Source organism: Nycticebus coucang, chromosome 1 (assembly GCF_027406575.1).
Source record: "Nycticebus coucang isolate mNycCou1 chromosome 1, mNycCou1.pri, whole genome shotgun sequence".
NCBI lineage: Eukaryota > Metazoa > Chordata > Mammalia > Primates > Lorisidae > Nycticebus > Nycticebus coucang.
The window spans coordinates 137,895,088-137,909,915 of NC_069780.1; the positions used below are offsets into that span (position 1 = coordinate 137,895,088).

At 41.7% G+C, this 14,828-nt stretch overlaps 1 protein-coding gene across 3 annotated transcripts in view; it reads right to left on the reverse strand.

Annotated features, from left to right (window-relative positions):
- Positions 1 to 481: 481 nt before the first annotated feature.
- OCLN (occludin) overlaps positions 482 to 14,828 on the reverse strand; it is a 74,963-nt gene continuing 60,616 nt past the window's right edge. For all 3 annotated transcript variants that reach the window (XM_053589239.1, XM_053589249.1, XM_053589260.1), the window contains exons 6-9: positions 9,724 to 9,939; positions 7,005 to 7,176; positions 5,469 to 5,510; positions 482 to 1,231 (exon numbers count right to left, since the gene is read on the reverse strand). In XM_053589239.1, the coding sequence (XP_053445214.1) occupies positions 1,130 to 1,231; positions 5,469 to 5,510; positions 7,005 to 7,176; positions 9,724 to 9,939 (532 nt within the window). In that variant the 3' untranslated portion in view covers positions 482 to 1,129. The remainder of the gene's footprint in view (positions 1,232 to 5,468; positions 5,511 to 7,004; positions 7,177 to 9,723; positions 9,940 to 14,828) is intronic.

Sequence of the window (14,828 nt, forward strand, 5' to 3'; positions counted from 1 at the left end):
AAAAGTGAGATTTTAAAGGCACCTTTTGAAATATAGTGTGTTACACTATCGCATTCTATTATATTTCCAAATACATCAGCATTCTGTTCTTTAAGGATTGGGAAACTACCAACCAGCACAGCACCCAAAATAACAACAGATAAGAACTCCTGAGTGTAGTTTTCCACAGCTTAACATTAACAGCACTCATGACGTCAAACAGGTATATTATACATGTAGAAAGAAAACACCAGGTTTAATACCTTATAAAATGCATACAGAACTTGAACGTTTCTGAAAGATACAATTCAAGTCACAACTGAATTATAAATATAATCAGATACTCTTACAATGAAAAGGTCTAATTGGTTTTTAAAAAATGCACGTAAACCATAAAAGATAAAAAGTATTTAAAAATACATAAAATTCTAACCAGGTTTAACTTTGATTTTTAAAAAAGTAAATATGTATTTACAATCTTTAAATTTCATCCACTTGTTATTTTTACATGCTCCTTGTTATTAGGATAACAAAACAAGAAAAAACTCTTTTTAACCATTTATACACTAGGAAAAAAAATCAACAGGGAGGCTGGTAGAATGCAGTATACATAGTAGCTAAAATATGAAAGAGCGGGGAATTATTAAATAGTCATAAAACAGACTTAACCAAATCTGTGTGCTAGGAAATAAGAAAGTCTCACTTTCCAGAGACTTCACTGCAGAGACCTACGTTCTTTACCTGAAAAGAAATGATTATAAATAATAGTTATCTGAACGGTTTCTGGGAGGATTAAATGAGATCTGTCTGAATGAATGCACATATGTAAATATTAAGATGCTATCTGGTATGTTAAAGTTCACCACGCAGTTCACACCAGGACCTTGCCTTAAGGTTTAAAAACTTTAAATGGCATTTAAATACAAGAACTCATGTTTAAAGCATCAAATCCTTAATTGGAGTTTTTAGCCCAGTTCATGATGAAAACCTACTAATTAAATGCTTTAATACTGATAATATTAAAGCTACCAAACTCTGTAATGATCAGAAAAGTTTGACTTCCTGGGTTATGATCCAAGCTGTTTGCCTTCTGAGAACACTGCAGAGATCAGATACTTCTTAATTTCTCAAACTACGTGGCGTCCACCTTCTATGTTTTCCGTCTATCATAGTCTGCAACCATCTTCTTGATGTGTGCCAATTTGCTCTTCAACTGCTTGCAATAATTCCTCTTTCTTTTGTAATCTGAAGACTAAAAAAGGGGAAAAGTGAATCACATAAAATCAACCAAACAAAAACAAATATGCTGGGGAAATAGAGGCAGACAAAAAAAGGGGGAATATTAGTAATAGAGAGCTGTCAAGAGCAGCGCCTGTGGCTCAAAGGGGTAGAGCGCCGGTCCCATATGCCGAAGGTGGCGGGTTCAAACCCAGCCCAAGCCAAAAAAAAAGAAGAACCTGAGAGCTGTCAGGACACCTGCCAGTATCAGTAATCACAGAGGCTTCTGACCCTTTAATCATATAATCTTCTAACCTGGGATTTCACAAAGGATATAACTCATTTCTAAAAATCCGTAAAATGACCAAGACGACTTACATGCCCTTTTTCTAACATACCACCTAAAAAAAAATAAAATCAATAAAATAAGAAACTGGTGATATCAGTTGACTGGGGAAAAGGAAACTGTTAGTGGGGGATAAGAGGGGAAATTTTACTATAAACATTTCTGAACTCTTATTTAAAGTAACAGCCTAGGCTTGGCACCCATAGCTCAGTGCTTAGAGCACTGGCCACATACACTGGGGCTGCGGGATTTAAATCCGGTCCAGGCCAGCTAAAATCAACAATGACAACTGCAACAAAAAAAAATAGCGGGGCGTTGTGGCAGGCACCTATAGTCCCAGGTACTTGGGAGGCTGAGGTAAAAGAATCACTTAAGCCCAAAAGTTTGAGGTAGCTGTGAGCTGTAACACCACAGCACTCTACCAAGGGCAACATAGTGAGACTGTCTCAAAAAAATAATAAAATAAAATAACAGGCTGAACCAGGAGTGGAGGCTCATGCCTATAATCCTAGCACTCTGGGAGGCCAAAGGAGGAGGACTGCTTGAGCTCACAAGTATGAGAACACCCTGACCAAGAGCGGGACCCCATCTCTACTGGAGGCTGAAGTAGGAGGATCACTACAGGCCAGGAACCAGACTGGACAACATAGCAAAAAAAATAAGAAAAATTAGCCGGGCATGGTGGTGGACACCTGTATCCTACCTACTGCAGAGGCTGAGGCTGGAGGATTGCCTGTAGTTTGAGGCTACAGAGAACTGTGTGAAGGTGCTTGGTTTTCAGCACCCCAGAAAGGTGGCTGTCTCATATGTGCTCCTTGAGGTACAAGAACCTAAGACGGGAAAATTCCATTCTCGGCTATAAGCGAGACTCGGGGGTTAATTCCTCCCTGCTTGCTGAAAAGGCCTTGAGAAAGGAATCCCTGAGGTCCCCGCCAAGTCGTAGTTGGAGATTTAGCACCTGTCTGGAGCTAAACTGTTACTCTTCATTCCCTAACTTCAAATTACACAAAAGTTTCATTTTACACAAAAGTTTCACTTAACCCAGGTGTCCTCAAACTGCGGCCCGTGGGCCACATGAAGCAGTGTGAATTGTATTTGTTCCCCTTTTGTTTTTTACTTCAAAGTAAGATACGTGCAGTGTGCATAGGAATTTGTTCATAGTTTTTTGTTTTAAACTATAGTCCGGCCCTCCAACCGTCTGAGGGACAGTGAATTGGCCCCCTGTTTAAAAGAAGTTTGAGGACACCAGAGTTAGGGAGGTGGGCGAACAGAAACAGACAGCCTGCTGTCCTTATATTTATCTTTAAGTTAAATACTCCAGACTTAGAAATGACGTGTATGTGCTTTGTAACATGTATGCTGAGGAGAAAATTTTTATAGCAATCTCAATTAATGCTTTTGTTCTTTATTCTTACTTATTCTTATCTGATGAGTTTGGATATATAATACAGTGAATAAAGATGTACAATCGCTGTAGGCCTGAGCGAGCCTCAGTCTTCCTTTAATAAATCATTCTGTCTGCAGTGATATCTCTGTGTCGTTGATTGGGCTAGTGGACAGCAAAAACTGTGGTTACAGCACTGCACTCCAAACTATGGACAGGGTGAGACTCTGTCTTGAAGAAAATAATAAAATCATGATGTAAATCATAATTTATAAAATTCTCTTTTTTTTTATAAGACAGAGTCTCACTTTGTCACCCTTGATAGAGTGCTGTAGCATAATAGCTCATAGCAAGCTCCAACTCCTGGGCTCAAACAATTCTCTTGCCTCAGCCACCTGAATAGCTGGGACTATAGGCGCCTGCCACAATGCCCAGCTATTTTTAGAGACGGGGTCTCACTCTTGCTTAGGCTGGTCTCCAACTCCTATGTGCAGGCACTCCACCTACCTCGGCCTCCCAGAATGCTGTGATTACAGGAGTGAGCCACTGCACCCACCAATTTATAAAATTCTTAATCGAAAATATTTTTTGAAAAATGTTTTAAGTCAGTAATGATTTACCACTTAGCATTGTCAAGGATATAGGGCAGAAATGTCAAGAATATGGTGGGAATGCAAGCTGGCACAGCTTTGGAGACGTGTTTAAAGGAATCTACCAAGGCTGGATACACACATGCCCAATGACCCTGTAATGTCACTCCTAAGTGTATATCCAACAAATGTGTGCGTATTTACACAAAACTCTGAAGCCACATTATTTGTAAAAGCCCAAACTCAGGAATAACCCAAATGGTCATTAACAATAAAATGGATAAAAAGTTGTATTTTATTCATAGAACAATACTACAGAGCAATAAAAATTAATGAACCCCACTGTAGGCCAAAGCATGAATGGATCTTATGAATAGTACTGAGCAAAAGAAACCACACTGAAATACATACTGTATGATTCCTCTTATATAAAGTTCAAGATAGGCAAAACTCATCTATGACATTAGAAGTCAGAATGGTGATCTAGGGTGACAGTGTAAATATTGGAAATGGGAGATATGCCAGGGATTGTAGAAAAAATATATATATACATAAAAATATATATATACATTTATATATATAAAAATATATACACATATACAAATATATATACACACACACATATATATATATATATTTTTTTTTTAAGACAGAATCTCACCTGGTCACCCTCAGTAGAGTGCCATGGCATCTTAGCTCACAGCAACTCTTGGGCTCAAATAATCCTCTTGCATAAGCCTCCCAAGCAGCTGGGACTATAGGTGCCAAACACAATGCCTAGCTAATTTTTAGAGACGGGTCTTGCTTTTGCTTAGGTTGGTCTAGAACTCCTGAGTTCAAGCAATCCACCTGCCTCAGCCTCCCAGAGTGCTAGGATTATAGGTGTAAGCCAACACCCCTGGAAGAAAATGTATTTCTTGACCTGGGTGCTGTGTACACAGGTGTGCCGTCACTTTGTGAAAACTTACCAAGTGTACACTTCAATTTCTGTACCTTTTTTTTTTGTGACAGAGCCTCAAGCTGTCGCCCTGGGTAGAGTGCCGTGGCATCACAGCTCACAGCAACCTCCAATTCCTGGGCTTAAGCGATTCTCTTGCATCAGCCTTCTAAGTAGCTAGGACTGCAGGTGCCCGCCACAACGCCGGCTATTTTTTCGTCGTAGTTGTCATTGTTGTTTGGCAGGCCCGGGCTGGATTCGAACCCACCAGCTTTTTGTATGTGGCTGGTGCCTTAGCTGCTTGAGGTACAGGTGCTCCTTTATTCCTCTCCAGAGTAGACAAAAGGAAACAAAAGAAAGTCCTCCTAGTACCGAGCTCAAGCTCTGCTCTGGCTAAGACTCAGTGAGTCTGTATTGACAGCCCTGCTGCCCTCAGGAAGCCTCTAGGAGGAAAAGCATGGCTCACAGAAGGATGCTCCACCAGGAGAAAAGCAGCACTAAAAGCATCGGAATGGAAAACCATCTGGAATGGAAAATCAACACATTTAAAAAAAAAAATCTTTAAAGTATCTGTCATAGCCACAAACAACTAAAATCAAGAAATTAAGGAGGCAGCACCTGTGGCTCAGTGGGTGGGGCGCCAGCCCCATACACCGAGGGTGGCAGGTTCAAACCCAGCCCCAGCCAAACTGCAACAACAACAACAAAAAACAACCAGGTGTTGTGGAGGGAAAGAGAATTGCCTAAGCCCAGGAATTGGAGGTTGCTGTGAGCCTTGTGACTCCGTGGCACTCTAGTGAGGGCAATAAAGTGAGACTCTGTCTCTACAGAAAAAAAAAAAAAAAAAAAAAAAAACAGAAAAAGAAATTAAGGTTCTTCTATTAGTTTTCATCTCAAACTTAAGGGTCCAATGTCAGTACACACATGACAAATGTAGTCATGATTATTCTATAGGTTAAATGGAAAAAATAGAAAAGTTCTTACTGAAAGAATTTTACAATCCCAGATACTTACTCCCTTAACCTGCTTCAGTCTGTTGTATTCATCAGCAGCTGCCTGTGAATGAAAAACACAAGGGAGTAAGTTTACTGGAGCGTTCATTCTCTTTTCTAAGAGTAACATTCCTGATGTTACACTTTGGAGCTAAAAACAACAGCTTAGGACAAAAAATAGAAACAATTAAAATAATGAAGCCTTAAAGCTCTTAAAATTCTTATGGTCAAGGGGGAGGCCTGAAGGAATCTAGTAAAGAGTAAAGTGCCATTACATCACAGCTCACAACAACAAGGGTGATAAAGTAAGATTCTGTCTCTAAAATAAATAAATATATATATATAAAATAAATAAATAACATACATAAATAAATAAATAAAAGTAATGTTACATGGATGAACACTACTTCAGCCAGGTGATCAAGGGAAAAAAAGATACTCAGGGGCGGCGCCTGTGGCTCAGTCGGTAAGGCGCCGACCCATATACCGAGGGTGGTGGGTTCAAACCCAGCCCCGGCCAAACTGCAACCAAAAAATAGCCAGGCGTTGTGGCGGGCGCCTGTAGTCCCAGCTACTCGGGAGGCTGAGGCAAGAGAATCGCTTAAGCCCAGGAGTTGGAGGTTGCTGTGAGCTGTGTGAGGCCACGGCACTCTACTGAGGGCCATAAAGTGAGACTCTTGTCTCTACAAAAAAAAAGATACTCAGAAACTGCTATTTATTTATTTATTTATTTATTTATTTATTGTAGACAGAGTCTCAACTATGTCACCCTTAGTAGAATGCCAGGGCATCACAGCTCACAGCAACCTCAAACTCTTGGGCTTAAGTGATTCTCTTGCCTCAGCCTCCCAAGTAGCTGGGACTACAGGCACCCACCACAAGGCCCGGCTATTTTTTTGTTGATGTTGTTGCTGTAGTTGTCGTTGTTTAGCAGGCCTGGGCCAAGTTTGAACCTGCCAGTCCTAGGCTGAGCTACAGGTGCCTAGCCTGTACTGAGTTTTTTTAGCAGAAATGATAAACTGAAATAAAAAGTAATATGGCTATTCCCTTTTTAATAGGAAGGTAGAGACATAGAATATTGCTTTGTAAGTCTTAACTGCACACCCTTCAATTTGGAAAGACTTTCATCCAAAAGCCAATTTTGGCTGGGCACAGTGATTCATACCTATAATCTCAGCACTTTGGGAGGCTAAACTGAGAGGATCACTGGAGGTCAGAAGTTTGAGACTGGCCTGGAGAACACAGTGAGACCCCATCTTTACAGGTGTGGTGGCAGACGCTTGCAGAGCTAGCCATTGTGGAGAATGAGGCAAGAGGATTGCTTCAGCCATGGAGCTGGAGGTTACAATGAGCTATGATAACTCCACTGCACTCCCACCTAGCTAGCTTCCACCTCAGCTGAGACTCTCACAAAAACCAACTTCAACTATTCTTCAGTGAAATCTGTTTGATAATTACAAGCTAACTTTTTTTCAAAATTAGGCAGGATAAAGATGCTGTAGCCCCATCCATCAGCATTAAACTCTATACGGTAATCAAATAACAGGTGTGAATTTACCATGTACTCTTCACTTTCTTCTCTATAATCATCCAATTCTTTATCCAGACGAGAGAGTTCTTTATTGATCTCATCGAGTTCTGCTTGTAAGCGCTTGTATTCCTGCAGGCCAGTGTCAAAATCTCTCTTATAGACTTGTCTTTGTTGATCTGAGATGATAGGTGGATATTCCCTAAAAATGAGAGGGAAGATGACTACATAAACACTGACATAAAATCCACTATTTCTTCCTTAAAGATAATACAGCTGGTGGGGTGTAGAGAATGACACTGACTTGACTTCTTTTTGTATCTTATGAGCAGAAGGAGGTGGGACACAAGTTCTATTAAGAATGATTATATACTATTGTACATTAAAAAAACTATGCCTATGTAACTTTTAGAAATAAAGTTGAAAATCATTTATGAAACTTAAGGTTCAAGTCACAAGAACTCACTTATTCTCAACACACCATACCACATGATAATGGACTACTCATGTTTAAAGTCTTAAAACTGGAATTCTGGAACACAAAGCCTGTTTTGATCACCGCAGTGGCAGAGCAGCTGACTGGAAGTGGCTGTTTCCTGCTAACACCCACACTTTACAAACCGAGTTATTTATTTTTTGGTCTTGTTTTTCCTAAGTGGAAATAGCTTATTTTGTTCTTTCATTATAAAAGTAGACATTTAAAATGTCCATGTATAAAAACATGAGCTCATTGTAAAAATAATCTGGCAAGTCATCAAAGCATGAAAAAGAAAAACTGAAATTCTGTATTGCTTATATCTCTCAATTCCTATTTCTTATATAGAAAGACAATATAATTGATTCATAAATACACAGAGAAAATACCCTGAATTCTTTCACAAGACTAAGGAGCTTTACAGCAATATGGAATTTCGAATTTTTTATCTATCTTCAGTTTACAGAAGGGAGAATTTAAAGTAATCTGATCAAAAGGACAAGAATTCAGGATTTCTTTTTTTTTTTTTTTGAGACAGAGCCTCAAGCTGTTCCCCTGGGTAGAGTGCCGTGGCGTCACAGCTCACAGCAACCTCCAACTCTTGGGCTTAAGCGATTTTCTTGCCTCAGTCTACCAAGAAGCTGGGACTACAGGCACCCACCACAACACCTGGCTATTTTTTCTTTGTAGTTGTCATTGTTGTTTGTCAGGCGCAGACTGGATTTGAACAAGCCAGATCTGGTGTATGTGGCTGGCACCTTAGCCACTTGAGCTACAGGCGCCGAGCCAGAATTCAGGATTTCTTAGAAGTTTTCAGTTAAATCTTTCGTGGTACAAATTAGGCAAATGTGTTATAAATATGTGGCTGAACCAGGCCAAAAACTCTTGGGGTTAGAGAAGATGAAGTATCAGGTTCAGTGCTCATAACACAGTGGTTATGGCACCAGCCACATACACCCAGGCTGGTCGGTTTGAACCCAGCTGGGCCAGCTAAAGCAACAATGACAACTGCAACAACAACAACAACAAAAGCCAGGCATTGTGGCAGGCGCCTGTAGTCCCAGCTACTTGGGAGGCTGAGGCAAGAGAATTTAAGACTCTCTCTCTCAAAAAAAAATCAGTCATCAGTGATTAAGGGATTTCAAGCTATCCATGCCCTACCCATCCATCCTAACACCCTGAGAAGCAAATCAAGGCTTAGATTAACCCCCATTCACACCGCAAATGTTTCTGATGTGTCCTAGTTCTCAGAGTACTTGGGCACAAAACAGCTACACATTATACACAAGTAAAGTTGGCTATGGTAGAATAAAACCACCAACACAGCCTTAGCCTAAACACTAAATCACTACTTCAATTGTTTATAAAAATGTTTGCCGCGGCGCCTGTGGCTCAGAGGGTAGGGCGCCGGTCCCATATGCCGGAGGTGGCGGGTTCAAACCCAGCCCCGGCCAAAAAAAAAAAAAAAAAAAAAAATGTTTGCCAAAGTTCATTGGAATAAACTTTAAAAGAAACTGCAGTCTTATGAAAGCTTAACTTAAAAGTAATTGCCAAAGGAAATCCATAGCACTGGTCTGGGAATTTTATAATCAGTTAAACAAAATTTCCCTATACTTGTATTTTATTTATTTGAAAACTCTTTCTTTGGTGAATAAGACAGCATAGTGATGTTCACCAGGCATGTTATATGAAGTTGAAAGACCTAGTTACTACTACCAAGTATATTCCTTTTTTCCTTTTTTTTTTTTTTGGTTTTTGGCCGGGGCTGGGTTTGAACCCGCCACCTCTGGCATATGGGACCGGCGCCCTACTCCTTGAGCCACAGGCACCGCCCCTTTTTTTTTTTCTTGAGACAGAGACTCACTCTGTTGCTCTCCCCAGAGTGCTGTCTTGTCATAACTCACAGCAACCTCAAACTCTTGGGCTCAAGCAATCCTCTTGCCTCAGCCTCCCAAGTAGCTGGGACTATAGCCACAATGCCCGGTTAGTTTTAGAGACAGGTTCTGGCTCTTGTTCAGGCTGGTCTCGAACTCCTGAACTCAAGCAATCCACCTGCCTTGACCTCCCAGAATGCTAGGACAATCTTAGTACCTTTATGAAAAGGTACTAGAGAAGAAACCAACACAGCACAAAACATTGTCTCTAGTCCTGGTTGGCAAAGAATGAAATTATACCACTGACCCAGTTTAGGAAGAAACAACTCCAAAATCTGATGGGCACCCCCTTAACAATCAGAAGGTATACATGGCCCCAGGGAGAGGAGAGCAGCCCTACCTGATCCAGTCCTCCTCCAGCTCATCACAAGACTCGCCGCCAGTCGTGTAGTCCGTCTCGTAGTGGTCTTGCTCCGTTCTCTTAGACTTTCCTGCTCTGCCCTTAGTGGGAGCCCTTTTTGAAGGTGTCTCAACATTACTACTGCTGCTATAACGAGGCTGCTTGAAGTCATCCACAGGTGAAGCCACCGGGAGCTCCCGAACCACCTCAGGCACCCTAATAAAAACAGGGGTCATTGTTCAGTGACCACTGGGTCCACTACAACCCTCTGCCAATGTACCATAACCACAAACAGCCGCAAAGGTAAATACCGTGACATTGACCTGAAGGTACGCTCACTTGAGGACTTCATACGTGCAAACGCCTAGTTTCCTGCATTCAATTGGCAGAGGCTTAGCACTCTCTTAATTCCACTCACATAGCTGTAAGGTTCCAATTTAAGAGGACGCTGTATTTAAACCTTTCGAGTAAAATGAATCTCAGATTTCATTTTAGGAAGTTCGGGATGATCTATATAGAAGGAGTTTACTTGACCTGAAGGTGCTAGGGAGTTACTCTACAAAAGGCGGTCAGGAAAATAATGATCACGATCTTTTCTACAGGTTCTTCCAGTTCCATGGAATGCTGCGTGGCAAAGAAGAATGAATAGACAGATCTACCTTTGGAAACTGACTCTCAGAGATAAGCTCTTTGTAATATTAATTTTATGCTACCATATATCAATTTTCTTTTCAAGATAAAATCTTAAATACTAAATTCTAAACCAAAAAGTTAAAAAGCTTTACATAGTAATTTAAAGAGTTCATTAAGGATTTTTTAATTGCTGTTGATTGGCCACGTGCAGGGACTCACACCTGTAATCCTAGCACTCTGGGAGGCTGAGGTGGGTGGATTGCTTGCGCTCAGGAGCTTGAGATCAGCCTGAACAAGACTGAGACCCAGTCTCCACTAAAAACAGAAAAACTGGCCAGGCACAGTGGCTTACGCCTGTAATCCAGCACTTTAGGAGGTTGAGATGGGTGGATTGCCTGATTTCAGAAGTTCTAATTACCTTACATTTCTTGGTCATCCCCGAAAGCCTGTGTGTAGCTGGGGTAGTGACAGTATGTACTCGTACTTTCAAAATCTGTTCAGCTAATATGGATTTGTGTGCTATGTTAATACTACTTTTAACGGAGGGAAAATGTGACCTTCTCAATGAGTCAATGATTAACAAGTTCCTAGATACTCTGCCAAAACTGCTGGGTATTATGCTTCTTGCTTTGAGGTGGCAAAACAAAACCTTTAGAATGTAGTGGGTTTACCTGAGGGGTAGGGACCAGAGAGAAAGGAAGGTAATGGGCAAGACAAATTGCAAAATTTAATAAAATACATACAAGTAAAACATCAAATCAGCACCCCTACCATAATTTTATAATAGCTGTTGATTTTTTTTGTTGTTGTTATTGCAGTTTGGCTAGAGCCAGATTCAACCTGCCACCCTCAGTATATGGGGCCGGCACCCTACCTACTGAGCCACAGGCGCCACCCCAAGCTGTTGATATCATAAATGTTTACCTTGGAAGTTTTATCACCTCCCCTCTAGTAACATACTTTATCTAGCATTAAAACTAAAAACAAAATGCTCAGCAAGGAAAGTATTTATAAATAGTTAGAGATAGTCCCAATAACTACCAAACCTCCTTTCAGAGACAGGTTCTATTAGGTCAAAATACATGTAAACCCAAATGAGGGAACCAGCCCTGCACTTCCTCTCCATTCACAGACAGGCATCCTCAACCTCACTTAGTTTCCCAGGTCCAGAAGTTCATCCTTTTGCAAATTTTGAATTCATTCCTTTTATTCTTTAGTCATTAAACTTTATTCTTTTTTTATTTGGGGGGACAGTCTCACTCTGTTACCTCAGGCTAGAGTACCATGGTGTCATAGCTCTCAGCAACTTCAAACTCTTGGGGCTCCAGTGATCCACTTGCCTCCCAAGTAGCTGGGACTACAGACATCAGCCAGCCACAACACCCAGCTATTTTTAGAGATGGGGTGAGGGGGTCTCACTCTTGCTCAGGCTGGTCTTGAACCTGTGTGCTCAGGCAATCCACCCGCCCCAGTCTCCTAGAGTGCTAGCATTATAAGTGTGAGTCACTGCACTGGCCCATTAATTTCATTCCCACCCACACTCCATCATGTTGCTTTTGTTCCCCATCTCTTGACCTGACTCTTACACAGTTGTTGCGCACTTTCTTCCTGTTTTGCAACCTCCTTGAGAACATGGATTTGTTTTTCCCAGGAGCACCTGGCCCAGGATCTTATCCCTGGCAGAGTTTTAAAACAATTACTGAATTGAAAACACTTTCACAACAATCCTTCTTTTTGAATGACACACAGTATCAGTGAAGGAAGGGAAACCACCCACCATCACGGCCATGACTGACAGAGTGGCTATTAATTACACACAAGAAGAATGTTAGAGCTGCTGCCATCATTAGGAAGCATATCTACACTTTGCTGCCTCAGGGATGATAAAGACACAAAGAGGGCCAATCAGAACCCTTTTGATATGTAAGCTCTGGAAAAAGAAACTTCATTTTCTGAATCCTGGGCTGGAGAGATGAATTCGACCTGGAGAACGTGGATGACCATCTTGCTACGGCAGAAGCTATAGTGAAAATAAAGCCGACATACCAACAGAAAAGACAGAACATGCAAAAGCTCTGCAAGCTTCTGAGTTCCTGCATCATGACAGGCCTGAGGCAGGACACAGGCCTGGGCCTTATGTGAACAAGTGAATTCCTCTTTTTGCTTAAGCTAGTTTAAACCTACATTTCTGTAATTGCTATAACTTGCATTAAAGTTCTAACAGATTATACTACCAGCCAACTGGTCTCATTTGGCAATAAGAAGTCAGTCTGGGAAGGCGCCTGTGGCTCAGTAGGTGAGGCGCCGGCCCCATATACCGAGGGTGGCGGGTTCAGACCCGGCCCTGGCCAAACTGCAACCAAAAAATGGCCGGGCGTTGTGGCGGGCGCCTGTAGTCCTGGCTACTCGGGAGGCTGAGGCAGGAGAATCACTGAAGCCTGGGAGTTGGAGGTGCTGTAAGCTGTGTGAGGCCACGGCGCTCTACCAAGGGTAATAAGGTGAGACTCTGTCTCTACCAAAAAAAAAAAAAAAGAAGTCAGTCTGCCGGGCGGCGCCTGTGGCTCAGTCGGTAAGGCACCAGCCCCATATACCGAGGGTGGCAGGTTCAAACCCGACCCCGGCCAAACTGTAACCAAAAAATAGACGGGCGTTGTGGCGGGCACCTGTAGTCCCAGCTACTCGGGAGGCTGAGGCAGGAAAATCGCTTAAGCCCAGGAGTTGGAGGTTGCTGTGAGCTGTGTGAGGCCACGGCACTCTACCGAGGGCCATAGAGTGAGACTCTGTCTCTACAAAAAAAAAAAAAAAAAAAAGAAGTCAGTCTGCCTTGAAAGCTCTGCATTTTGGCAACATTCAACTTCCTTGAGATATAAAGGTTAATTCACCTGGACGTGGAGTATGGACAGGATGGTTGGGAGTACATCTAATAAGGCTCTCCCAAATTTAGTTAGTAAGGGTGGAGATGCAACCATCTTCAGCTAGATTTTGGTATCCCCTGATGCAGGAGTAATTTTATGTTATAGAACATTACAATAAGCAAAAAGAGCCAGCTAAGAGAGGAATTAGCATATGATTTCATTTACATAAAGTCTAGTAACAGGTGAAACTAATAGGTGGTGAACAGACATCAAGATAGAAGTCATGGGAAAACGGAGGGGGTGATTGGTAGGATTACACCTGCGGTGCATCTTACAAGGGTATAGGTGAAACTTAGTAAATGTAGAATGTAAATGTCTTAAGACAATAACTAAGAAAATGCCAGGAAGGCTATGTTAACCAGTATGATGAAAATGTGTCAAATGGTCTATAAAACCAGTGTCTGGTGCCCATGGTCTCATTAATGTACACAGCTATGATTTAATAAAAAAAAAAGAAGTCACCTCGAGGTTGGAGTATTGGTGGGAAAAGGGAAAACGGGGACGCTTTGGGATGTTCACGCTGCCTTATCTTGGTATGGTGGTGGGGTTCTAAAGTGCTCACATTCAAGAAAACTCTTCAAGCTATACACTAAAGATTAGTGCTATTTTTATTGACTGCATGTTATGCTTTAGAAAAAAAAAAACTCTTAAAACTAAGTCACCTCATCCTCAACATGGTCTTCTAGACACACTGTTCTCCATCAAATTCCTATCTAGGAGTGGCAAGAAAGAGAGGTGCTCATGAGTTTCTAAGCACTTTTGAGAAAGTGTTCAGAAAGACAGGTTGGGCAGCACCTGTGGCTCAAAGGGGTAGGGCGTCGGTCCCATATGCCGGAGGTGGCAGGTTCAAACCCAGCCCTGCCAAGTAAAAAATAAATAATTAATTAATTAAAAAAAAAAAAAGAAAGATAGGTTATGGGCCAGGCATGGTAGCTCACGCCTGTAATCCTAGCACTTGGGTAACCTGAGGTGGGAGGATCCTTAAGCTCTGGAGTTTGAGCCCAGCCTGAGAATGAGTGGAACCCCGTCTCTACTAAAACTACAAAAAATAGCTGGGCATTGTGGCAGGCCCCTATAGTCCCAGCTACTTGGGAGACTGAGGCAAGAGCAGCGGTTCTGAATCTATGGGTCACAACCCACAGGAACTGTAGTAAAGGGCTGTGGCATTAGGAAGGTTGAGAACCACTGGGCAAGAGAATCACTTGAGCCCAACAATTTAAGGTTGCTGTGAGCTGTGATGCCACGGCACTCTACCCAGGGTGACATAGCGAGACTCAGTCTCAAAATAAATAAATAAAAGAAACACAGGTTATGACTCGTGTGTTCTTATTTGCATCCAAGGGAACGTTCTCTGAATCCTCCTCAATCTTCAGTAGTCTGCTGTGAACATCACCTAACAAATTCTTTTGCTCCCAGAAGCTATAAAATTCTTCTATCATTACCAGGCTCTGTGTGAGATACCACTGCATTTATATCTCTTAGTATCATTCCCATCCTCTTCTTTATCCGAGTTCCAAAATTACATATAATATTTGTATTTTCTAGAGACCTTCAAAA